The sequence below is a fragment of the Periplaneta americana genome, chromosome 17, assembly GCF_040183065.1.
Source record: "Periplaneta americana isolate PAMFEO1 chromosome 17, P.americana_PAMFEO1_priV1, whole genome shotgun sequence".
Classification (NCBI taxonomy): Eukaryota; Metazoa; Arthropoda; class Insecta; order Blattodea; family Blattidae; genus Periplaneta; species Periplaneta americana.
The window spans coordinates 106035043-106062026 of record NC_091133.1 but is presented as its reverse complement, the minus strand read 5'-3'; the positions used below and the strand labels follow the sequence as shown (position 1 = coordinate 106062026).

Here is a 26984-nt window from a genome sequence, read left to right as displayed (position 1 = left end):
ATTACTGGAGCTCTTATACTAGCCATAGCCTCTGCTAGTCTAGCATTACTAAGAATTTCATTTCTAAAATGGAGTTATTTACAAGAAGAAATTTGTTGCTCCCAATTATAACATGAAAAAAAGGGCACCTACAAGCTCTTGAAATGACTTCTTAGACATGCGAAAATACGAAAAAAGCTTTTTATTGTCCTGATGCAAATCATTATATAAAGTATGAAATAGTTCTTGATTCAGTCTTCCCAAAATCAATGAATGGACCCAGATGCTTCTTCTATTTCGTCACCTATTCTTTCTCCATATGAGAAGCATCACCAAAAGTATATCTCCACCTATATCCATGTTCACTGGAAGACTGAAAAATTCTCTACAAAAATCAAATGTATTAAGCAGCGCTTCAAGCACATGTTCGTAGCACATCAGATGCGCATTGTTACAATATGATTGTAGTTATTAAAGTGATAACAATTTAATAATAATAATAATAATAATAATAATAATAATAATAATAATAATAATCATCATCATCATCAAGCTAAAATTAATTACAGATTTCATTTCTTTGACAATTATAAATTAAATTTGTCAGGCATTTCATTCTGACACCATGACATAAAATTGAATTGACTTTAGTATACAATATTATTGTAAATGTTGGTACCTGAAAATAAATGGTGAAAATAAAACTACACTTATACAAATAAGATTTTAGAAGACTTAAAATGTAACTGATATAACCATTTGATGTTAAGGAGTGAGATATCGAGAAACAATTACAAAGTCGGAATGGTAACAATAAAAAAAAGAGAGAAAGAAAAAACAAAGAATCTCTATTAGTCCCTCTTTTCTTCGTCCTCTTTTTCCTCTGGCTTCTTCCCCCCAGCCACCTATGCTATTTTACTTCCACCCTCCTTTACTCTCTTCTTTTCATCTCTTACTTTACTTCACTTTCCCTTTTTGTCCCTCCCTTCCTTTCTTTGTCTAACTCTGTTTCTTCTTTTCTATTTCCTCTTTCTGTACTCATATATCTCTCCATTTCTCTTACATAAACCATGCAAAAAAACTCATTTCAACAATGCAATATTACATATAATTTAACTTACACACTTCCGCCTGTCCAGCAGAAAAATATAGCTGCATATTTATAATTAACTTAGAAACGGTGGAACTAAATGAGACAGATTAAGGAACTTACTGTTTAGCTCACCTGTGTTGCCAGGGGCAGTGGTAGGTGTGTGGTAAGCTCCGCCGCGAGCCCCTGCACTCAGCTGGGTGTACGTGGGCCCACTAGGCGACCGAGATGGGCTCAACTGACTGTACTGATATCCCTCTGTAACAGGCTGCAACAGTAGAAATTCCTACTTTCACTAGTCTATCAATTACTTTCGTACAAGCAATATGTTGTAACCATGACAATATAAGAATTGCAAGTAGAATAAACTGATGCATCACAAACTTCAAAAGAAGCTGTGATAAATGTAAAATTAACAGAGTTTGTCCATAAAATGCCACCATTTTCTTCTGAGAGCTACTCGCAGATTGTTTCGCAAGAACGAACAGTAGTACTCAGCATTAACGTTCTGCCTTGGGGGAACGGTATGCTTTAAGATCACGTCATCCCAATCATAGGCAAGAATCAGCATAGCCTGCACATTGGTGGGGGTCTGCCGAACTGTTGTTTTTCGTAGTGACTCATGATGACGCCACTCGTCTGATTGGCTTTTCAGCTGAGGTTCATAAGATCTGGTCCAGGTCTCATTAATTGTAATAATACATCATAAGAAAATCTCTCCTTCACACTCATAGGGCTGCAAGAGAGTACAAGAAGCATCATATCGCTGCCATTTCTACAGTCCGTTAAATTATGCGGAACTCATTTTGAGGAAATTTTCAGGCAGTTCTTCAGGATGTAAAGCACAGTTGAAGGCACCAATCCTGTATCTTGCGCTAACTCACGAATTGTTAAGTTCCAATCTGTCTCCACTAATGCAGACACAGTCTACATGTTCATCCTTACTGGTGGGGTGACCAGATCAAGGCATGTCCAACACACTTTCGCATTCTTGTCTGAAGGCTCTAACCCACCTTGCTACCATTCGGTAAGGTAACACAGCTGTACCACAAGCCTCTTGCAGTCCTTGATGACACTGTCATGCTGTGCGACCTCTAGCACATTGCATTTTTAACCAGCTTCTCTGTTCCTCTTTCGAAAACATTGTGACTGTACTCTGTGATTGCTTGCTCACAACTGCTCGTCTTATTATTGTCACTGTGAACGGACATTTGTGAAATAATAATACAACGGCATGTTCATAATTATGACTATCACAATCCTCATAAATGTCGACAATTCAAATTTCAGTTTCTATTAAAGAAATAGCTAGCACCATGTGGATGATGTTTCAACTATGACAACATAAGCAGGTTATAATGTTCTACTTCTCTGTAATAAAATCCAATCCACACACAGATTACAAATATGAGCAACTATGAATAATTTGAATAATTTCGAGGGAAAAATTGTTCCGGGGCCGGGTATCGAACCCGGGACCTTTGATTAAACATACCAACACTCTCCCAACTGAGCTACCCGGGAACTCTACCCGACACCGATCCAATTTTTCCCTCTATATCCAGAGACCTCAAAGTGGGCTGACAACCGTCAAGCAACCAACATTGAGTGCACACTAACTCTGCGTGACTTAAATTGTGGTTTTCTGTTACGTACAGTGACGTGTATTATGCAAATCAAGCTTTCAGGTATAACTCCCTGTAAAGTTGCATGAGCAACTATATTTACCATCCTTTCTGTTTGACATTAAACACTGAACATAAAAAATTATTTGCAGTAAAATTAAGTGTCTATATGTCAGAGAATGACATTAATACAACTTTTCAGGAGTACCTGTCTGAGACTCCAGGCAGCCTGTGCTGGTGTGGGGCTGGTGGTGTTAGTCTTGCTGATGCGACTCAGCACAGAGCCGGAACTTGTCTGCTGGGTGCTGGGGGAACTGTAGCCAATAGGAGAGTGTGTAGGGTCGTAGCTACTGTACACGTTGGCTGAGCCGGGGCGGGCTGCTGCTGTCTGCTGCTGTTGCTGCTGCTGGGAACCTGAAGGCAGCACTACACAGTTTACAACATGGAATACACAACACAACTATTTAAGGACATTTAACAATGGCAGAAATGAGATATTATATAGACTACATGTTATTCACTTCCGAGCCATCAATGAAATTTGGAGTTACAAAAGATTACGAATAAAACCAATTTTGTATCTCATAAAAAGCATTACCTATAAGCAAAAACTTTAAGGTGGAATGATTGAGAACGATAGCAATCAATAACAACTTCCAATATAACATACCAAAGAAAAGGAACGTATAGGATGACTGACAGTAATCATTAAAAATAGGAAATAAATATATCAATATTCCTCAGTATTACAATAATCCTCACACAAATTCACAAAATGGTGAGGAATAAATCTCAATTTGCAAAGTAAAAGTTGCTAAGTTTACTGGTGGAATGCGATCCTACTCATCTCTAACATCTAAAAATCGCATTTAATTAAATAACTCCAGAATTGTAATGAGTATCAGAAAAATAACTCACATTATATGTTACTGCAGCTAAATGACAGCTGTGAGCAGTATAGTATGAAGATAAATGCAAACAAGAACGTGTTGTTGGAAGAAAAATAAAGAAGGTAGTCTTGTGAATACTAAATGAGGCACTAGCACAAGTGAACAGTTTCAAACACTTGGGGTGTACTATAAGCAGTAACATGAGTTGCTCCAGGAAGTCAAAAGGAAGAAATCAATGGTAAAAAAAAAGCTTTTAATAGAAAAAGGAGCCTCTTTTGTAGACCTCTGGAAAAAGAACTAAGGAAGAGAGTAATGAAGTGCTTTGTATGGAGTGTGGCATTAAATGTGGCAGAAACATGGATATTATGACAAAGTGAAGAGAAACGATTAGAAGCATTTGAAATATGGATATGGAGAAGAATGGAATGTGTGAAGTGAACAGACAGAATAAGAAATAAAGCTGTACTGGAAAGAGTGGATGAAGAAAGAATGATGCTGAAATTGATCAGGAAGAGGAAAAGGAAATGGCTGGGTCACTGGCTGAGAAGAAACTGCCTACCGAAGGATGCACTTGAAGGAAAGGTGAACGGGAGAAGAGTTCAGGGCAGAACATATCAGATGATGATAAGACGATATTAAGATATATATGGATCGTATGCGGGGGGGGGGGGGGGGGGAATTGGAGTTTTAATAAAGAAAATCCACACAGGTTTTATGTTTTTTAATTATGTTCGGGCCGTCAGTGTTGCCACATTAGGAAGTTCCAACAAACCTTCGTTTTCAGTAAATATTCGAACCTAAAATTAGTGTATTATTTGTGTCATGTGATGTGTTTTAATAAAAGAAAATTCACACAGGTTTTAAGTTTACATATTTAATAATGTTCGGGCAGTTAGTGTTGCCAAATTAGGAAGTTCACACGAACCTTCATTTTCAGTGAATATTCGAACCTAAAATTAGTGTATTACATGTGTTGTGTGTGAGGAGTTTTAATAAAAAAATCCACACAGAATTTATGTTTATTCAGTTATGAGCAAGTAGTAAGAGAAATAAGCTTCACATGGCTGCAGTTTCGACATTTGGCACCATGAAATACAAACTTTTTTTTTTTTTTGTATATACTGGTATTTATTCAATTATCCGGCAAAATCTCGTATCTGGAACTAGCCTGGTCCCTTTGGTGGCAGATAGGAGGGATTCTACTATACCTGAGAACATTTTGTGGCACTAACTTACTACTACACATTACAATAAGAAAAGAATGTTATCTATACTCGAAATAAGAATTAAAATTTTTTTTCTCCATTTCTTGAAACATCAGTACCAGTTGCAGAACGACACAGCCCTGCATATATATTGACTACACCCCAACTCTGGCATCTAGCAACAAGCATCTATAATGAACACCGATCAAAACAGCCCTCATTTCTCGTGAAAAACAACAACTGAATAGACTACAGTGGACTACAGTGGACTTTATGTTGTCAACAAACAGCTGGATACATTAAAAATATTGATTCATTTCTTGAAAAAAGAAAGAAGAAAGACAAACAGAAATAAAGAAATGAAAAAGGAAGAATATGTAAAAAATGAAAAAAAAAAATGAATAAACAAATAAAAGAAGAGACGATTGAACGAACACATTAACTAAATGACTAGTCGACTACACACTTAATTGATGTCATAAAAAAACTCACTTTGAATGTGCTGCGTGGAGGCTATCATGTGGGGGTACACAGGTGTTGTGTCACGCCGTTGTAGACTGTAGTCCAGCCCAGGCTGCTGGTACGTAGCCACTTGCTCTCCAGGCTCAGTCCCTGTACCACCATCTGCCTGCTGAGAGTGTAGTGACCTGGGAAATATGCAGTTTCCTCATTACGTGATGTCAAATCATAATGGTATGAATCCCTTCAAAAATGACTTTCAAATATGGCACTTTCACATCATTTGGTTTTACTATCACAGCATGACAATATTACAATGTCAATAACAGTATTGGTATTGAACCTCGGATCTTCCAATCTGTAGCTAATTGATCAACTATCTGACTATCTATACAAAACATCACAAAGAAAATTATCTTACAATTCTTGCCATTTGCACGGTTTTTTTAACTTTGTTATTTAATGACACTTTATCAACTACTAGCTTATTTAGAGTCAATGGTACTGGTGATAACGAGATGGTATTTGGCAAGATGAGGCCGAGGATTCGCCATAAATTACTGACATTCGCCTTACAGTTGGGGAAAATTTCTGAAAAATCCCAACCAGGGATCGAACATGTGCCCGTGCACAACTCTGGATCAGCAGGCAAGCACCTTAGCCGACTGAGTTATGCCGGTGGCATTTGCATGTTAACTTCAAATAATATCCATTAATTTTTAATAAAAATTATTATAATTCATATGCTTCACTTCTGACTAAATTTACAAGTAGACGTTAGAATATAAACGAAGTATGACCAATAATTGAAGGGAAATTGCTGTCTACAGATGGATAGATGAATGGTATGCACGAAACTACTTTATGTTATTGGGATACTGAAAAAGCTGCATCACAATACAGTCAACTCTGGTTATAGTGAACATTCGGCTTTAGTGAACCTAAATCGATCCAGACCCACATTCATTAAAAATTACATTAATATTTTCGTTTATAGTAAACCCTCGCTTCAGTTATAGTGAACCTTAAAAATTGAAGTTACAAGAGTTGTATCCTGACAAATTCTTATTTGAAGCCAGACCTTCTTGTATAAAATTTAAAGAATTTGTTGAGAACAACATTCTAAGTTTCTTACTCCTTTAGTCAAAGGACAAAGGTGATTCCTAGACAATGAGCTGTACTGTAAATCAAGGCAATGCGTGACGACCTTGCCTCACACTCCACTGTCGAAGGGTTGCCATTCTGTTCTCAGGCATACTACTCTACTGTTATTTATAATCCTCCACCGTCAAAGGGTTGCCTTTTGTTCTCAGAAACATTTCCATTATGACAGGTAGCATCAAAACAACACAAAATGAAACTGCCTTCTTCTATTAAAAAGGGACGGACATTAGTCCAGAGCATAAATAAAGGTAATACTCTGATGGCTTTCAAACTCCATCAACCCCCTGCCACTTTCCATTAAGTCACCCAGAAAATTCCAAGGCTGAGTACGCAGTCACAACATAACAGCGTTTGTCATTTCTACCTGATCAGTCTGTTTCTACTGTTCAAACAGTGAATGTACTTTATAAAAATGTCGAAGTGTAAAGTGTTTTCTTTGGGACATAAGGCGAATATTATTATTATTTTTTTTTAATCCAATGCCACCAGGTTGTCTTTTCGACATTTCTGGTCTTCTCTCCTGGCTGTGGCTTAACTGTAACCCACTTCTGAGGTTGGGGCGCCTGGAAGGCAGAGTTACTTTACCCTGATGATGTGATAGGATGATTATGATAATGTAGTGCCAGGAGAGGTCTTAAATCTAAACTTAACCTAAATTCCAGACCATGGACGAACACAGGAATAATCCCCTTTAAGGAAATCGAACCCAGGACCTCATGAACTATAGCCAGAAGCTCTGACCACTAGACCATGAGGCGAATATTATAAGTGACATTGAATGTGGTCTTTCGCAAGCGGACGTCAGTAGACAGCATAGTTTAAGTAAATCAACTGTGAGTAACAGTATATACTTCGGATCAGCTTACTTAATACCCTAAGGATGAAACTTAACCATTTTTCCACTATTACTAAATATGCCAGTGGATTATAGTGATTTTCTAGCTCTCAGGTTGAATTTTTTTTACCAACTTCTTTTCGAATTTCGGGTACTGAAAAATACTACAACTGGCAGTTATTTTCTAACTGTTATGTTGGCAGCAATGATTTAGGTTTACAGTAAAGCAAACTGATGAAAATGCAAGTAAGTAAATACATTTTTAGGTTAGCTGTCATGAATCGTAAACTCTTTAGTGAAAGCAATAAATTTCATGTTGCCTGACAAAATAAATTGTAATATTATATCATACTAATCCTAATTAGCAACATAATATGCGAGAAGCCCAGAAGGAAAATATAATATTTCATAAATAAATTATTGAACCATTTAGGAAACACCTCGCAACATAAAGATGAGATGCGGTAAATAAACAAGATATTGCTATTGTTAACACTATATTATTATTATTATTATTATTATTATTATTATTATTATTATTATTGTTATTATTATTATTATTTCAGTACGTAGCATTGTGATTTTACCTTCTTTGGTGATATCTGGTATTAGTTGGCAACATGCCCATGGCTTGTCAGTATATCTTTTCATTAATAGTCTTCCACGTATGTAATCGTGAAAACTTTGTAACTAATTCAACAGTTCATAGCATAAATACACGTCAAAAAAATGACTTTCATACTCCATCGGCAAGTCTATCGTGCTATCAAAAAGGAGTGCATTATATGGCAGTAAAAATTTTTAATAGCCTCCTTATCGATATAAAAAATGAAACTCTAAACATAAAATTATTTAGGGCCGAATTAAAGAAGTACCTAATTTCTCACGCCTTCTATTCTGTAGGTGAATTCATGACATTCAATAACACTTCATGAAAATGATACTAAAACTATGTGCTGTCCTAGTAGACTATATTGTAAATCTCGTCTGTATATATTTCATCTAGACTGTGACTATAAATTAGGATTTTATAATAGTATTAAGTTTTTTGACTTGTTCCATATTCTAGCTGTAAGCATGTATGAATACCGTGGAACGTTAATAAATATAATACAATACAATACAATACAAAAGCCGGCAAAATTAGCCTTTTAGGAACTACTCTTATGTGATCCTCACTATACAGTGTAATCTATTCCACAAAAATGAAATATTTTAATTATTGTATAGTATTTTATTTTCTTGTTCACAATAATTTCATTCATTCCTGCAATTTTAGGTTAGGGCAGAGACACTTCGGATTTAGTGAACCTCGGATACAGTGAGCGAAATATACAAGTCCGCAGAGGTTCACTATATCCGGAATTGACTATACTTTCTATAGAGAGAAAACCTGATGTTAACTGGCTTTATAATCTCATATTCAAATAATCATCAAATCAAATGCTGGTACTCACTTGGCACTGGTGTTGGTGCAAACAATATACTCCACATCATCTGTATAAGGGTTGAGGAATGCAAACGCAGAAGTGCGCAGCCACACCCAATCACGGCTCTTGGCTCGAAACCGGTACATGACAGACATCACCTGCCCCTTCAGTTTCAGTACTGCAACACAGCACAACTCATGAGTATAATGCCAACCAGTTGTGATGAGCCCGCACTATAACGGTTACATACACATGCACACCTTGCTCGAAGCTCTCCTTCATGTGGGTCTGGTCCTCGGGGTGGAAGAAGTCGAAACAAGACTTTCCCAGGAGCTCTGGGGGAGTGTATCCCAGGAGGCCCATCACTCGCTGGTCCACAAAGGTGAATTTCCCCTCCATGGAGTGGCGTGAGATAAACTCGGCATTATTGTTAGCACCACTTAGATCGCTTGTGTTAGGTGTCGATGTCACTTGTAGGCGTCCAATGGCCACAAGGCAGCAGTGAGAAGCATGTCCATCTTCTTCTGCTCCACGGTCCATCTGAACTCCTGCAAATATTTTCATAATATCTCACTTTCCTGTCCAAATCTTTCCAGTTCTTACAGCAATGTAGACTTCTTTAGTAAAGGTAACTGAACATCACATTTTAATTAGTGAGGCATGAATACTTACAGTCTTACTAATAAACCATGTATAATACAAATCTGGCTTTCAGGTAGTAGCTCCCTGTAAAGCAGTTTTGAATAATTTCAAGGAAAAAATTGTTCCGGAGCCGGGTATCGATCCTGGGACCCTTTGCTTAGCGCGCGAACGCTCTACCGACTGAGCTACTCCAGGACGGTGTCGTGTATGGTTCCTGGGGTAGCTCAGTCGGTAGAGCATTCGCACATTAAGCGAAGGGTCCCAGGATCGATACCCGGCTCCGGAACAATTTTTCCTTGAAATTATTCAAACCATGCACAGTTTTTATATGAGACTTATGCAGAGTTGGGCCAGAAAACGTTACTAATAAACCATGCATAAGCGATGGATGTATAACTAGCCTGTAACTACACATGGGAATTACTTGCAGTAGTTATATACACGAAACACCTTGTTTAAGCATTGTACATAGAGAAAAAAATGGCTGCCTCTCTAACAGCTGTTCATATCAATTGTCATTTTATGGTGATGGTTGCCTTGTAACCACAGAACAACAAACCAAAGAGCAGAGAATAATTAGAATTATATTGCTGTAGCTGTACCCTTTGACCAAAATAAAGCGTTGTAATCGATCAAGCCCAGTTGTACTATCAATACTTAGCGTGGCACATTAGCGCGCATTATCGGATGCAACAGACAATCTCAGTTATTCTATTACCTATCGTAATGACATAATGACGAAACTATGACTTAGCTGTGTAACAGTTTTACTGTTATACACGACGTAGGTAGTGATTATTTGGTACGGAATTTAACACATGACTTATAAACGAGCTACTCATTGTGTAAGTATAAGACAGTTACACTTCTATATAAGAGTTTTTATTAGTAAGACCGTTAAAGTTCAAAATATTTGTAACATAGCAAGAATTTACTTAATATCAAATATTTCAAATAAAATTGTTATATTTTTCTACATATGTGATAAACAATCATTTACTGAAGTATCATAAGTCAGTTTTATCTCCAGTTCAAGAAAGAACACCTACCACAGAATCCCTGACAAAGGAACAAAACCTCTTTTGTTCATGGTCTTGATTTATACTAAGTGTCAATGTTCTCAGAAGCAAAGAAAGCCAGTTTACATTGCAGTAAGGGATAACATATTGCACTGTACAACTATCTAGCCCATGACTTAAACTTATACACTCACTTTAATATTGCTCTTCGTGTTGGAACTGGGCTGTCAGGAAATTTACATTTAAATCTTGTCTTGCTCTACCACACAACTTCCTATACTTGATGAATATACGAGGCGTGTTCTTAAAGTAAGTTCCAAAAGGGCGTAGTAAGTAAACGGGAAGATATTTACAAACCATTTTTGTTGCATTGTATTCCCCACACTTCAATTACTTCTCAACATAATCTCCACCATTATAGAGGCATTTATCGAGTCGTGGTACAAATCTTTCTATCCCCTCATTGTAGAATTCGGCCGCCTGCGATGTGAACCACACCCGCACTGCTGTTTTCACTTCATCGTCGCCATCAAAGCGTTGGCCATCGAGGAACTTCTTGAGGTGCAGGAGGAGATGAAAGTCACTCACAGCCAAATCCGGGCTGTAAGGGGGATGGTCAATTTGTTCCCAGCCAAATTTCGAGATGAGATTTTGGGTGTCGTTGCCATCAAAACGTTGACCACCGAGGAACTTCTTGAGGTGCAGGAAGAGATGAAAGTCACTCGGATCCAAATCCAGGCTGTAGGGGGGATGGTCAGTTTGTTCCTGTCCTCATGAATTTTTTCATCAACAGCACGCACCAAAACGTCATTGATCAAAGATGGCCGACCGGTGCGCTGCTCGTCATGCACAGAGACGTGGCCCTCGTTGAACTTCCTAATCCATCTCCTGACCATTTCATCACTAATGGCATCATCACCATACACCTCACAAAGTTGACGATGAATGTCAGCTGGTTTGATGTTTCTCGCATTCAAGAAACGGATAACAGACCGCATCTCACACTCAGAGGGGTGCTCGATCACTTTAAACATTTCAACTGATCACAACTAACCACACACATGGACTAAAGCTCTGAAACTGCATGCACAGCTTGCCTGAGGACTGAAGAAGAAAACACACATGCACAAAATAACGATTGCAGCGATGCGACAACTGTAATTGAAAACGGAACTTACTTTAAGAACACGCCTCGTACGATGCAGTGAATATCTCACCATTGCACAACACTACCGTACTCTCTAATGAAATCTCACTTAAGTCTACACAACACAAAACTGTCCTAAACCAATGAAATCTGACTCATAACTGATTGAAGTTGGAAAAAGCGCAACACTTTCGGAAAGGAGAATGCCAGCAATTGCACTGCTGGTAATACATACCTGATGGAGGCCAATTTTTTATATAGCCTGTGCAATGTACGACAGCATAGTTCTGTCCATCGCGAGATGGGCCCAAACTGTTGCGCTGCTTTAAGCGATTCAGATGTCCTACTGCCATATTGTCAGCAGCAATGTTGCCAACCTTCATGCGACAGATGAACCCACGTCGTGATCCCATACAGAGACGCATGGAAGCTGCATGGAGACAGAGCACTTGTGTTAACATACATTTTTAATAAGAACTGCAGTAGAATGTTGAAACATTATCTTGTAATGAAGATTTTGGGTTTGCTCATGGGTGTTAAAATTTAATTTCTAAATTTGCGAACTGAATCATTCTCACTGGTCTAGTGGTTTACATACTCCCCCCTAGACCGAAAGTGATTAACTTTTGGGCAGTAAAAGTCCTAACTGCAGTTTTCACCAAATAAGAAAGTAAAGTTGTTGGCCCCGAGTGGTAAATTTATAGTATGTGAAAGATTCATTATTCATGAACAGGTAAAGACAAAAATTCTATGCTTCCACTTTCTACGATTGGTAAACCCATTGCTGTATGTAACAATAAGCTTTAATGTATAGCCTGATTCAAAAGTCACGCAAATATGAAAGTTCTCTAATTTTGTTATGAAGTTAAGTTTATAGAAAAATAATAATACAATTTAGTTAATAAAAGAGTGAGATTTATTTTCAGAGAAAGTTGTTTCAATTGAAGGTTGAGAATGATATAGTCCTAAGCCACACAGACAATATTTTATAGGAGCGCATGTTTAAAGGTTTAGGTGCGGTTGAGCAATTTGTATAATATTTTACTAGTAGCTTCCCCATATGTACAAGAAGTGAACTCCCACAAAAAACATTTTTGTTATAAGTTTTGCTTTGGACTGTCATTCTCATCCTTTCAATTGTTTCACTTTTTTTTAGTTCGTTATTTAATGACGTTGTATCAACTACTACGTCATTTAGCGTCGATGAAATTGTCTGAATCAAGTTTCGAGGTACCAGTAACAGCAAATGAGCTATTAAACAGCGTGGCATATTCTCACCGAAACTGTTTGTATCTGAATAAAGTCCACTCTTTCATGAAAAAACTATATCATTATTTTTACTTTCCTATCAAATTAATTCTTAACGAAGTTGGAGAACTTTCAAATCTTTCGTGAGGACTTTTAAATAATATTATAACTTATATGTACCGGTATATTGTATAAATCGCAGGATTTGAAAATGGGTAAAATTAATAAGTAGGTGAACCTTCTAGGTCTGAAGTGACAGAACCCTAAAATGAAACGAATAAGGAGTTTATAGAAGTTGGAGAAATCATATTTCAGCACATGAAAAAAACATCCAAAAACTACATCACAACTCAACCAAGAAAGTATATGTTTGTATTTTTGTATTTTCCTACCAACGACAATATCATCTAGTTAAGAAGAGAGACCTCTTTCAAAATATCAAAATAGGCATGCCTATACTTACACTGGTGCCCCTCCTTCTTGACCGTGCCTGTCTTCAGGTCCAGGATGCGGCCCGTGTTCTGGGGCTCCTGTGTAGAAAGCTGCTCACGCACCTTCTCCACATCCTCTGCATGGATGTTGTCAAAGATGCAGGATCCAAACCACTCACTTTGTGGTTGGTTCAAAACAGGGGCCACTGAGTCCGATACATAGATTATGCGACCCGTATCGCATGTCACCACAAACAGGAAGCCATCCGCAGCTTCCAGAATCAGGTGTTTCAGCTCCTGATCCGTCAGGAATGAGGGTTTATATGTGCCATCCGTACTAGTGTTTCCAGTCCCTGCAACATCATTCACATTTTGTATTACATGCAGACATACGTACAAAAATTTATGAAAGACAAAATCACTACAGTTAAGCAAGTGTAAACCTTAAACACTTACTATATGTGGACAGTCAAATTCGAATTTATAAGGGTGAAAATTTACCCCATTTAGTTGCCTCATGAGTGATGTCTTATTGTTGTCACTTATGAGGTTCCAACCAGTCTTCAGACAGTCGACTAAACAAGGGTGGAAATTATTTTCACTTATCTTTATTCTGTTTGAAAATTTCATGTAAAATAAAATTGAAAATCTGTCAAGTTAAATAATAATAATAATAATAATAATAATAATAATAATAATAATAATAATAATAATAATAATAATAATAATAATAATAATAATAATCATCATCATCATGTATCAATGTAAATACGTCTTCCTATCTCCAAAGTTTATTACATTTTTATTTTCTTCCTCCATTCTAAACGTATTGTCTTCCCAGTGCATTCTTCTAAACCTTTTTTCTCATCCATCTAAGTGCTTCTGGATCGATCTCTCTTCCCTCTTCCAGAATCTTACTCGGTAGCCGCATTCGTCAAATATACCCATATCATTCTAACTGCTTATATTTCACAAAATCTAATATTGAATTTTGAACTTTCCTCTGGTTATTGCCTCATTTCTAATTTTTTCCAATTTGAAATATCTTGTGTAGTGTCTTAAATGGTCCACTTCTGTACTAAGCAGCTTCAAAATCATATTTTTATTCAACTGCCATGTTTCTGCTCCATATTTCAAAGCATTTCGAATAACTGATTTATAAATTTGCAGTTTGGTATTTTTTGCTATATTTTTGTCCCATAACAACTCACTTACTATTGCTATTGCTGGTCTTTCTTTCTTACCCAATGTTTTATATCATTCTTTTGTCTGCCATTTATATTAATTTCAATGTCTGAATATTGATATTCATCACAGCCTTTGATACAACTTTCCCATCTTCTAAAATTAAATCTTCTGTTTCTACACCACATACCATATAAAATTATTTTACCAAATATATTTTTAGTCCTCATTTATTATATTCTTCTATGAATTTTCTACTCATATATAAATCTTTCCAAATGCCAACCATATACCATAGCCACCACAGTGGTCTAATGGCTAGATCGCTGGATTTATAATCCTGTGGACCTGGGTTCGATCCCCTGCATAATCCTGATTTATAACTTGTGTTGAGTAAGCCCATGGTCCATGTAACACAGCGGTTTTCTCCAGGAGCTCTGATTCCCCTGTGGCATCCCAACAAATCTCCATCACCATCTCATCATGGGCATAATGTAGACCAGCCTCCTATGGCACACCCTAGGCAGCGACACTGTTGGTAAATTGATCTACACAACTGGCTTCATATAGGCGAATGACTAACAGTAAAATACCCGCCATTAGTAAAAAAAAAAAAAATGAATTATTACTCTTCTCGAGTACTGTCTCTCAAGATAGAAAAACAAATTATTACTCGCAGCAGAAATTAACTTTTCAGGACTGTGCACTGTTAGATAATTTGAAGAACGAGAAAAGAATGGAAAAGTACGAATATGTTGTTGTTGTTTTCTAATGCCAGGCATTTGACAATAAAGTCATTTGACCTCTTGCACTCCAATATTTTTCAGAGATATCATCATGGCCAGCCACTGAAGCACAGATTTTGAGGTGTCCTGAATCCATCTCTTGATCTGAGTCGCACAATGGGCAGATAGGGGACTGATATATTCCAATTCTATGCAGGTGTTTGGCCAAACAATCATGGCCTGTTGCCAATCTAAATGCAGCTACAGACGATTTTCGTGGTAAATCGGGAATTAACTGTGGATTATGATGCAGAGAGTTCCATTTTTTCCTTTGATATTGTGTTATCAAATTTTGTTTGTTGAAGTCTAAGTATGTAGATTTAATAAATCTTTTCACAGATTAATACGTAGATTTAGTAACAGGTCTGTAAGTAGCAGTGCTGCCCTTCTTTGCTAAAGCATCCGCATTCTCGTTTCCCAGGATTCCACAATGGGATGGTATCCATTGGAATACAATTCTTTTATTGAGTGATATTAATTGAGAGAGCATTTTAGTTATTTCTGCTATTTGAGATGAAGGTGTGTGTTTAGAGACGATTGATAGAATAGCTGCTTTGGAGTCTGACAATATAACTGCATTCTTATATTTTTGATGTGGCATAGAAGATTCCTGAGACTTTCACTTATTGCAATGATTTCTCCATCAAAACTTGTTGTTCCATACCCAAGAGATCTATAAAGTGAGAAGAGACAGCACGTAACACCTGCACCGGCACTTTATTCTCTGGAGATCAAGGATCCGTCAGTGTATAAATGAAGCCAGTTTTGTGGAGGGTACCTAATATTAATTGTCTCTAAAGACAATTGTTTCAGTATTTCAGTGTTTACTTCTGATTTCAGTATTTCTTCTGTTAAATTTAGATTATATTCTATATTCAATAGAGTTAAAGGGTTTGGTTTAATTTGTAAATTTTCTTCTAAATTCGGGATATTGATTTTCTGTTTTAATTCTTGAACAATGGATATGAAACTTTTTTGAGTTTTCAGTCTACAGAGAGGACTGTATGAATGCCAATTGTTTCCTGGTAATCTGATAAGTTTTTCATATTGAATCAGTGCTTTTTCTTCTATTGTCATTAGTACGAATATGTAAATGCCACAAAACCTTACAGAACTGGCAAACACAATAAGGCAACTCATGATGATAATGGCAACGACGACGATAATGAAGCAAATGCTTTCGTACAAAGAAAAAAAAGTACACTGGTCTTGCATATCCAAAATTGGAAGCTAAGTCGTAATGGAAAATTCTCCTAAACAAGTTAAAGTTACTAGTATTCAAGATTCTACAACATAGCAGCAGCAGGACTGGCAGTCATAGTGGTAGTGAAGAAGAAGAAGAAGAAGAAGAGGAGGAGGAGGAGGAGGAGGAGGAGGAGCAGGAGGAGGAGGAGGAGGAGGAGATGGTGAAGTTGGATATGGAAAAAAAGAAAAAGATGATGACGATGGCAGCAACTTTACTTCTGGTTAAATATTTTTCCCCAACATATTACGGTTCCAGGTGAAAAGATAATTAATAATTATTTATTAATGCATCATAAGATCAAATGCTCAAATCGTACCTATTATTCCTTAAAAAAATATACTCCTAGCAATGTACGATGAAAGCTTGCGAAATCACAAAGACATTTTTGGTTTACATAAAACCTGACCTGTTTAGAAGGGGTTGTTAAGATTTATTGTGATTGACAGCCATTAAGCCAGATCATCAGACAATGAGATCTCAAGGACTTTGCCATCAACTGGCGTGACCAAGTTTGCAGGAGTCGAGGTTTTTATTCTCAGCCACGTAAATTTCTTAAAATGGACAATGTTTGCAGCACATAATTAACTGGGTATAACAAACGCTCACTACAAAGACAAATAAAATTGTGGGATTCAGAAAATACAAAACACAATAATAAGGATTGCAGAAGGAAATGCCAATAAGTATGTTGCGGACTAACTTCCACTTAACTATTTTACTAACTACAAACAGAAAAATAAACATAGAGATGTAACATTCAAAACGACATGAAATACGAGGAGATTCGACTAGCCTAAAAGATTCTTCTGTAAGAATAATCATGATAACATCGCCAATTATGGTGGTGGTGATAGAAGAAAACTATGATAACTAACAGCAGAAGGATGAGTCAGTGTGAACCAGACAACGTCATCAAAGCCAATGATGACAAATGTCTAACACAGACATTTGAATTGAATTGAATTGAAAGAGGAGAATTGGGAGGACAAAATTTAAAAGGTACGTAAAACGCGTCCTTGCAAGGGTTTCGGGGCTGTAAGAAACTAAATATGTGAGCTCCAAGCCTGTTGGCCACTTGTCTCACTCCAAAGTATTATTTTACTGTACCGGGAGGCGAACTCACAACCTCTGCTACAGGTGTCAGACATCCTACCACTGGGCAACACACAGCTTGTGCTCACGGTTTGCATTTTACTCACTGTGTGCCCGAGGCACTAGGTGTGCATGTGCTGGAAACCTGCTCCACATGTCAACAGACATTGTCGGCCACTCAAGAATATTTCATTCTTACTAATGATTGTGCTTTTCAGTGGTTCAAATAGATAGAATGCACAAATAACAAATAGTTTTATACCTCTCCTGAAAATTTTGGAAAAATCATATATGTGATATTAGATCTAGGTCATCGATATATAGCTTCACTAAAAATGCTACTCCAAATTTTGTATTATGTACATGACTTTTTTGTGGGTCTTCTTAAAAATATGCTTAAAACTTGCTACTAGGCTTTTCTTTAAACCCCAAGACTTTCGGGGGATTTTTTTATACCATAATTTTTTCTTAGCTCTTGAAAAATAATCCGAAAAAAGTAAATAGCAAGTTATGTTCCAGGGAGTTTCAAAAGATATGTGGAGCAAATTTCAGGCATTTTTTTTTTAATTCGTAGGACTAGTGATTTTTCAAAAATTATTTAAATTTACAACAATTTTAATAATTCATATAATTTTGGACCAAATGTGATATGAAACTTTGTACAAAACAGCATGATATCTGTACAAATTTTCAAAGATCTAGATCAAATGTTTAAAAAAGTTCAAATTTCACCTCAGTGTTTTCCTAATAGGTCCATTTGTCCATTGGTGCTACAGAGATTAATGCTAACCAAACCCAATCTTTTATCTGTTCTTAAACAGTCTTTTTGTACATCTTCACACTCTGTGTCTATTTTTTTCTTTTCTTTTTTTCTTGATTTTAAGTTATTGTGTCAAATACCTTACTTCGTCATGTGTAACTCCACAATAAAATTCTTTTAATTTAAATTAATTATTTAAAGTTTGAATTTGACTTCAGGAATCATGAAGTGTTTATGAGATGATGACAGTCATGAAAGAATAGTGGTATAATGAAAACTGCGGGAAAGATTAAGTATACAGAGAAAAATCTCCTTCACATCCAATTTTATACAACTTCTTACTGAACACTGATATAAGTGCTCAGTTCAGGCAAGCAATCCAAAAATGCTACACAGAACTGAAGCAGAGAGAGTAAATACACTGAGAATGGATCTACTTCCTGTAGCAGAAAAAACAATTTACAACTCCATTCGTGAGAAAGAAAAGATAAGGTGATTTTTCATAGTCATAAACCTTCATGAAGGAATAGTGGTATAATGAAAACTGCGGGAAAGATTAAGTATACAGAGAAAAATCTCCTTCACATCCAGTTTTATACAACTTGTTACTGAACACTGATATAAGTGCTCAGTTCAGGCAAGCAATCCAAAAATGCTACACAGAACTGAAGCAGAGAGAGTAAATACACTGAGAATGGATCTACTTCCTGTAGCAGAAAAAATAATTTACAACTCCATTCGTGAGAAAGAAAAAATAAGGTGATTTTTCATAGTGATAAACCTACAAGCCACTGTGCCCTGTCCCTTAAAAACTTTTGGCAGCAGACATGATGAGTGAACAGTGTCAAGACCTGTAGCTCATTACCATGCTGTATTGCTGCGCACATATCTCCACGTCATGACAAACTTCCCCAGGTAGCCCAAGTCTTCATAAACATGCACACAATAGCTCCAGGCATTCGTACAACAAGGACTCATGTCACTTTCATCAATTTCGAGGCACCTCCACCTCAGGAGGCCTGTCAAGGGATCACTCAAGTCAGACGTCATTTCCTCAGACTAGACAGCAACTGGCAGCAACATCAAAAGAACTGGAGACGCCTTGGCAACATAATATGCACACCAAGTGGCACAGTCCACCTGTTGATTGCTTCCCAGCAAAGCTACCGCAGTTTGAATCCTAGCAGACCCAAAGCTACCGCAGTTTGAATCCTAGCAGACCACTAATATTTGTGATGGATAAAGCATGTGTGGAACACATTTGTTCCCTCCTCTTCTTACTTTAAAACCTAGGGCAAAATTCTGTTCAACCATCTTTCCATACATTTTCTTTGGCTGACCAATGCTCCTTCCCCCTTTTGAAGTTTTATCTCAGGCATTCGAACAAGTTTATTTGTTTAGATATGATCAATATAGGCACTCCATTCTTCCCGTCTTGTAACTATCCCTGTCCTACAGGTTATATTACACGTTTTCTTTTCTAATAAGGTCAAATCTCGTCCCCACCCACCAGCAATTCTACTTAATATCTTCATTTATGCTGTTTCAAATAAGGTGGTGGATGCAATAACAGCGTTAATGTAAAAAATTGCTTTTGGGGAAAAATAAGGCAGAAATTTTAAAATTGTTAGGAACAAAATCTTTTTATATGGTAATAATCTTATGCTAAGGGGTTTATATATTAATAACTTACTTACTTACTTACAAATGGCTTTTAAGGTACCCGAAGGTTCATTGCTGCCCTCACATAAGCCCGCCATCGGTCCCTATCCTGTGCAAGATTAATCCATTCTCTATCATCATATCCCACCTCCCTCAAATCCATTTTAATATTATCCTCCCATCTACGTCTCGGCCTCCCTAAAGGTCTTTTCCCCTCCGGTCTCCCAACTAACACTCTATATGCATTTCTGGATTCGCCCATACGTGCTACATGCCCTGCCCATCTCAAACGTCTGGATTTAATGTTCCTAATTATGTCAGGTGAAGAGTACAATGCGTGCAGTTCTGTGTTGTGTAACTTTCTCCATTCTCCTGTAACTTCATCCCGCTTAGCCCCAAATATTTTCCTAAGCACCTTATTCTCAAACACCCTTAACCTATGTTCCTCTCTCAGAGTGAGAGTCCAAGTTTCACAACCAATATATTAATAACATTAAAAATTTTATAATTATAACACATAACAACAGCTATCTCTAACACTCTTATTGCGTCCAGTTCAATTGCTGTTTTTTTTTTTTTCCTGTATCTGGTTTCAGAACCATACTATAGGACATACTAGACTTTTGTGATATATTCTGATTTGATAAGATTGTAGCCACTTACTGTTCCAGATGTTATTACCAAGAGCCCCTGATATTATTTTATTAGCTTGTTCAGATATTTCTTCCTATAAACCATCACAGGAAATTATTAGTATACCCAGAAACATAAATGCATTGCCTTGTTCTGTGATTTCACGATCTATTTCTAGTTAAAATTTTACTGGGAACTAGAAATGGTTAAGTATTTGGTTTTATCTCTAGATACTGTCATATTACACTTCTTTCCTGTTGTATAAAATGTATACAAAAAGTCTTTGTAAGTAGTCTTCAGATTCTGCATTCAGTATGGCATCATCAGCATTTATATATCCTTAGTATCAATCTTGTAACTTTTTTTTCCTTCAGATATTATTTCCTCCTTTATTAAGCTAAACAGTAAGAGGCTCAGTGATTTTCCTTGTTGTAGCTGATATTGTATTCACAAAAGTTTCATTAACTTGAATATTTATAACACTGTTGGAATAATATAATATGTCCGTTATTAATTTTATTAGAGAACTGAGGAACACTTATTTTCAGAAGAACGCCTGTTACATCTGAAAGTCTGACATTATCAAAGGCCCTAATATCTTTAAATCATATAAAAAAAGTTTTATTAATTTAAATAGCTTTCTCAGATTTGCTCCATATTTTTAAAATGTTAGTAATTTCAGTAATATTGTTCTCTACATAAATGATAAATAAGTACAAGACCGTTTAAAAAAAATGGGTTTACTATCGACAATCTTCTTTACTTTATCATCATTGGCGTCATAATCATCATTACCACCATCAAACTACTACTATGACTACAACAATAACAATGTGTCCTCAAAATACGTTTAGTTATATGTTATGAAGACTTGGGCTACCTGGGGAAGTTTGTCATGACGTGGAGATATGTGCGCAGCAATACAGCATGGTAATGAGCCACAGGTCTTGACACTGTTCACTCATCATGTCTGCTGCCAAAAGTTTTTAAGGGACAGGGCACAGTGGCTTGTAGGTTTATCACTATCAAAAATCACCTATCTTTTCTTTCTCACGAATGGAGTTGTAAATTGTTTTTTCTGCTACAGAAAGTAGATCCATTCTCAGTGTATTTACTCTCTCTGCTTCAGTTCTGTGTAGCATTTTTGGATTGCTTGCCTGAACTGATCACTTATATCAGTGTTCAGTAAGAAGTTGTATAAAATTAGATGTGAAGGAGATTTTTCTATGTGTACTTAAATCTTTCCCGCAGTTTTCATTATACCACTATTCCTTCATGACTGTGTCATTATCTCATAAACACTTCATGATTCCTGAAGTTAAATTCAAACATTAAGTAATTAATTTAAATTAAAAGAATTTTATTGTGGAGTTACGCATGGCGAAGTAAGGTATTTGACACAATAACTTAAAATCAAGAAAAAATAGACACAGGGTGTGAAGATGTACAAAAAGACTGATTGAGAACACATAAAAGATTGTAATACAATATAACTAGTGTCGGGTTTAGTTAGCACTAATCTCTGTAGCACCAATGGACAAATGGGCCTATTAGGAAAACACTGAGGTGAAATTTGAAGTTTTTTAAACATTTGATCGAGATCTTTGAAAATTTGTACAGATATCATGCTGTTTTGTACAAAGTTTCCTCACATTTAGTCCAAAATTATATGAATTATTAAAATTGTTGTAAATTTAAATAAGTTTAAATATTGAGATAATAATCTACGTTCTAGAATAATATGATTTTACATGCCCTGAATTTAGAGGTGACAATTGAGTTTGAAGACTTCTATGCTTACATAAAGTCGTACTTGCATCTTGTTTTTTATTGAGTTATTTTACGACGCTGTATCAACATCTAGGTTATTTAGCGTCTGAATGATATGAAGGTGATAATGCCGGTGAAATGAGTCCGGGGTCCAGCACCGAAAGTTACCCAGCATTTGCTCGTATTGGGTTGATGGAAAACCCCGGAAAAAACCTCAACCAGGTAACATGCCCCGACCGGGATTCGAACCCGGGCCACCTGGTTTCGCGGCCAGACGCGCTGACCGTTACTCCACAGGCGTGGACCGCATCTTTTATATATATATATATATATATATATATATATATATTCCATACGCTGATGAAATTATGTTTTTATAGAAAATTGATAAAAGAAAATGCTTTTCTTATAAGTTACTCGTATTTATGTTGCTGAAACCACTGTCAAACTACAGTAAAATGTTTGTTCATTTCTGACTATATTTAGGGCCTACTAGTAAAAACCTAATAGTAAAAATCCTCTGTTTTCTGAAAATGTCTGTGCCATTTCCAATTCTCACCAACCACGTAACAGCAGAAGAGTTCATAACACTTAACAAAATGTAAAATCAGTAACTATTACGTATGATAATTCTCCTTCATTATTTTTTTCTTCACTTTGCAGTGAGATCGGCCTTAGAGGCGAGAAATTACTCTCAATCCAACACTAGATGGACACAGATTGCGGAATTCCTCGTGATGTCGATATGACTCCTGGTTCCGACCTAGAATATCCCACTGTCAAGAGATAGCATCAATTTTCTAGGCGGTATTCGAATCCCCATGTTTGAAATGGTTAATGAACACGATCAAGCAGCTAAGCGAGCGAACTTGTGCCCGTGTTGCGGGCAGCATCGCATCCGGTCAGCTCTATTGTCTTGAGGACAGCGGTCGGTTACGCGGGCCGCATGGTGATGCACCCGGCCCGCGAGGAGCGTGGAGACGCTGCTGCCGTATTTTCGAGACGGCGACCCCCTCGGAGTCACGAACCGGAGCGCGCGACGCTGAGATAAGGGCGCCATATTTTATCAAGTTGTAATAATATTCGGCGCGTGCTGGCTGCAGGCAGCTCGTTAACCGCGATGTGATCTCCAACACAAACCAACATCTCCATACAATCGGGGCAACTCGGGTTATAAACTTTCACTTAACGTCGTGAGGGGTTCGGGGATCGATCCTCACCAGATGCTACGAGATCACAGTTTATGTTATGTTCCATTACCAATCTGTGACGTCAAACTGACTGCAGTCTGTGTGCGTATAGGATTTTTTTTTTAAATTAAGGTGACTACAAACTGATCACATTTTCTTCGTTATGTTAAAAATTCTGGGTGTGGCACATTACACAAGAAATGGGATTTTTTGCATTGCCACCAATTATTGTCATAATTCCATCGCAGACATTGTGTTTAGCATTTTGTTCTTGTACAATTTATAAAACAGTTATATTACCGGTTGTTCTGTATGGCTGTGAAACTTGGACTCTCACTTTGAGAGAGGAACAGAGATTGAAGGTTTTTGAGAATAAGATTCTTAGGAAAATATTTGGGGCTAAAAGGGATGAAGTTACATGAGAATGGAGAAAGTTACACAACGCAGAGCTGCACACATTATATCCTTCACCTGACATAATTAGGAACATTAAATTCATACGTTTGAGATGGGCAGGCATGTAGCACGTATGGACGAATCCAGAAATGCATATAGAGTGTTAGTTGGGAGGCAGAGGGGAAAAGACCTTTGGGGAGGCCGAGACGTAGATGGGAAGATAATATTAAAATGGATTTGAGGGAGGTAGGATATGATGATAGAGACTGGATTAATCTTGCTCAGGATAGGGACCAATGGCGGGCTTATGTGAGGGCGCCAATTTACCTCCGGGTTCCTTAAAAGCCAGTAAGTAAGTACAAGTAACAATCACTCTTCAATGCTGTATACAGCAACTCTGAGTTCGTATTCTAGAATATCTACCACAGTGTTTGTGTCATGCAGTCCTTCGTCTCTCCTTCACACAGCCCCACAACAATAAATTGCTGGGTTAATCAATATCTGGCGATCTTGCAGAATTTTTCATTGAAAAATCCAGTGACACTTTTGACGGACAAGATCGTGGTTGGGTTTTTTTCGGGGTTCTCCCGTTTCCCCATTTTAGGCATCTACATCATTCCGATAACATTTCTCCATTTCGTCAGCATTCCTTATCATTCCCCGAACGTCGGCTGGTGACGCACGGAGGGGGCTGGCTAGCCGGTGTGGGTTTGGGAATGCGCCTAGCTTAGTGTTAGCGCAAATGATCGTGAAAAGTCCCAGTGCTGGATCATAGCGCCCTCCTTTCGAAATTCCAATCCATTCCATTCCTACTGATAATACGATCGCCAGAATAAAAAAAAAATTAGTTGCCATGGTGATGCAAAAAATCACATTTTCTGTGCAATATGCAGTGCCAGAATATTTAAGACTGTGCACAAAATGAAGAAAATACGAGCAATTAAAGTTACCTCTTCCTTTCGAAAAACTCTGTATAAGAAAAACGTAGAAACATACTGCATCTTGCACAGACCTTCTTTCTTCTCCTTCCTCTAGTTTTACATCAACTAATTTTAATGAAGAAGAAGAAGAAGAAGAATCTCATTAAATAACTAATTTCTTGATCAAGTTTGAACAAATTTAATTCACAGTTGTGTTTGTACTGTACCTTTTATCTACTGAAAATTGAAATTTATGTAGTAGTTATATCAAGGCAAATTATATAAGATAAAATGTTAATTGTTACAATAATTTATTCAAACTACAAATAATGTTACAGGAGAAGGAGCAAAAATTTCGAATCTTATAAATTTTGATAAATAGTTTGGTTCTTGAAAAAGTCAGTTTCGTTGTCCATATTGCCTTAATAAATATATATATTTATTTTTTAAGATTAACTGTTAGGTTACATTGGATCCCTTTTCAGCAGTTTTTGGACCCCTTTCTCAGGTTGGACATAAAAAAAAAACTATGTCACCTATTCCAAAAACATAAAATGGTCTTTTTAAAAACCTAAAAGTCTGGTCCCTAGTTATAAAATATAATCTACATGTAGAAACTGTGAATTTTAAGGAAATAGTTCGAACATAATTTCACAAAAAGTCTTACAATTAACGAGGGATCCGCCGAGACCTGTCGGTCAACTTAATGTTTTTCACGGGTTTTGAACTTACACATACATTTTAAGATCGGTAGTAGATATGGTTGATGTGGAGAAGGTTTTCTCCGAGAACTTCGTCATTCCCATTACCATACAGCCATATTAGAACGCTCACCTCTGAGGGCCTTCATGTGAGCCACGGCCATCCGGAGGATGGTGAGCTTGTCCGGCTTGCGCGCCAGGGCGCTGCAGGTGGGCACCATGTCGGACAGCTCCGTGATGTAGGCCGTCATCTTGTTGCGGCGCCGGCGCTCAATTTCGCAGTGGTTCTCCCTGCAGTAAGAAGCAAAGACAAACGGAGGTCATCACGAGAGTTCTCAAATCCACAGCTTTTCAATCCCCTCTGCACTTAAACACAGGGTTCCAACAGTGCATGACCACCATTTTATAAAACTATAAAAAACATAGATATATTCGAAGATGGAAGGAGAGTCAGAAGAAGAGCAATTTGGCTTCAGTAAGGGAAAAAGGTATGAGAGGTGGAAATGGACTTCTGCGAACAGTCGGCGAACGATACCTAGAGAAGAATAAAGAAGTGTAGGCCTATATAGTATTTGTGGATCTGAGAAAGGCTTTTGACAGAGTGGACTGGAATAAATTAATGGGGATCCTGAAGAAAATTGATATGGATTGAAGAGAGAGAGGCTACTAAGTAATCTTTATATGAAACGAGTCCAAATCAAGATCGGAGAAAAAATGTCAGAGGAAAGTGGAATATGAAGAAAAAGATGCCCTATATCACCTACCCTGTACATCTACTTGGAGGATTTAGTGAAGAACTGTTTTCAGAGCATTAGAGGAAGAAGAATAATCTACGTAAGATTTGTTGATGACATGGCATTGTTAGCAGAAGAGATGATACCAAGGGATATGCTATTGGAGCTAAATGACAGCTGTGAGCAGTATGGGATGAAGATAAATGCAAACAAGACAAATACCACCGTTATCGGAAGAAAATAAAGAAGTTAAATCTGCGAACGCAAAAAGTAGTGATACATGTAAAGAAATTTCCTTTCTTCCGGAAATATTTTAATTTTTCTCTTAGAAAATTCACGCAAATTTCATGGGTTGTGAATACGAAATAAAACACATACGAGTAACATCATCGAGACATATTTTTGACAAAATACAATTAAGCACAAGATATTTTTCATTTCTGAACCATCCCTATGTCATTTTACTCTGACATCTGTCTAAAATGACATAAGTATTATATACATTTTCAAATTTGTCTAAACAACACGATTTATATTAACATACTGTATATATTAACATGAGAACAGAAGATAAACAAATACATGAGGCACATGTTTAACATAAAATAATCTAAGAATCATCATTCAGGCCATGATTATAGACCAAAAACAAAATTATATGTCATTTTAGACTGATTTTCTCTATTTGAAACCACTTACTTACTGGCTTTTAAGGAACCCGGAGGTTCATTGCCGCCCTCACATAA

The 26984-nt window shown here is 37.0% G+C and overlaps 1 protein-coding gene across 7 annotated transcripts in view; it reads right to left on the bottom strand.

The window, feature by feature from the left end:
* tgo (Aryl hydrocarbon receptor nuclear translocator homolog tgo) overlaps nt 1-26984 on the bottom strand; it is a 166389-nt gene that overhangs the window by 13077 nt on the left and 126328 nt on the right. For 3 of the 7 annotated variants that reach the window (XR_011330082.1, XM_069815569.1, XM_069815566.1), the window contains 8 exons: nt 25638-25799; nt 13197-13517; nt 11721-11915; nt 8938-9225; nt 8705-8855; nt 5282-5436; nt 2903-3108; nt 1193-1337 (listed from right to left, as the gene is read on the bottom strand). Coding sequence is in view for 6 of the 7 variants with exons in the window: in XM_069815569.1 (XP_069671670.1) it covers nt 1193-1337; nt 2903-3108; nt 5282-5436; nt 8705-8855; nt 8938-9225; nt 11721-11915; nt 13197-13517; nt 25638-25799 (1623 nt within the window). In the remaining variant the exon portion in view is untranslated. The remainder of the gene's footprint in view (nt 1-1192; nt 1338-2902; nt 3109-5281; nt 5437-8704; nt 8856-8937; nt 9226-11720; nt 11916-13196; nt 13518-25637; nt 25800-26984) is intronic. The other 4 variants (XM_069815570.1, XM_069815571.1, XM_069815567.1 and 1 more) reach the window with 2 other exon arrangements.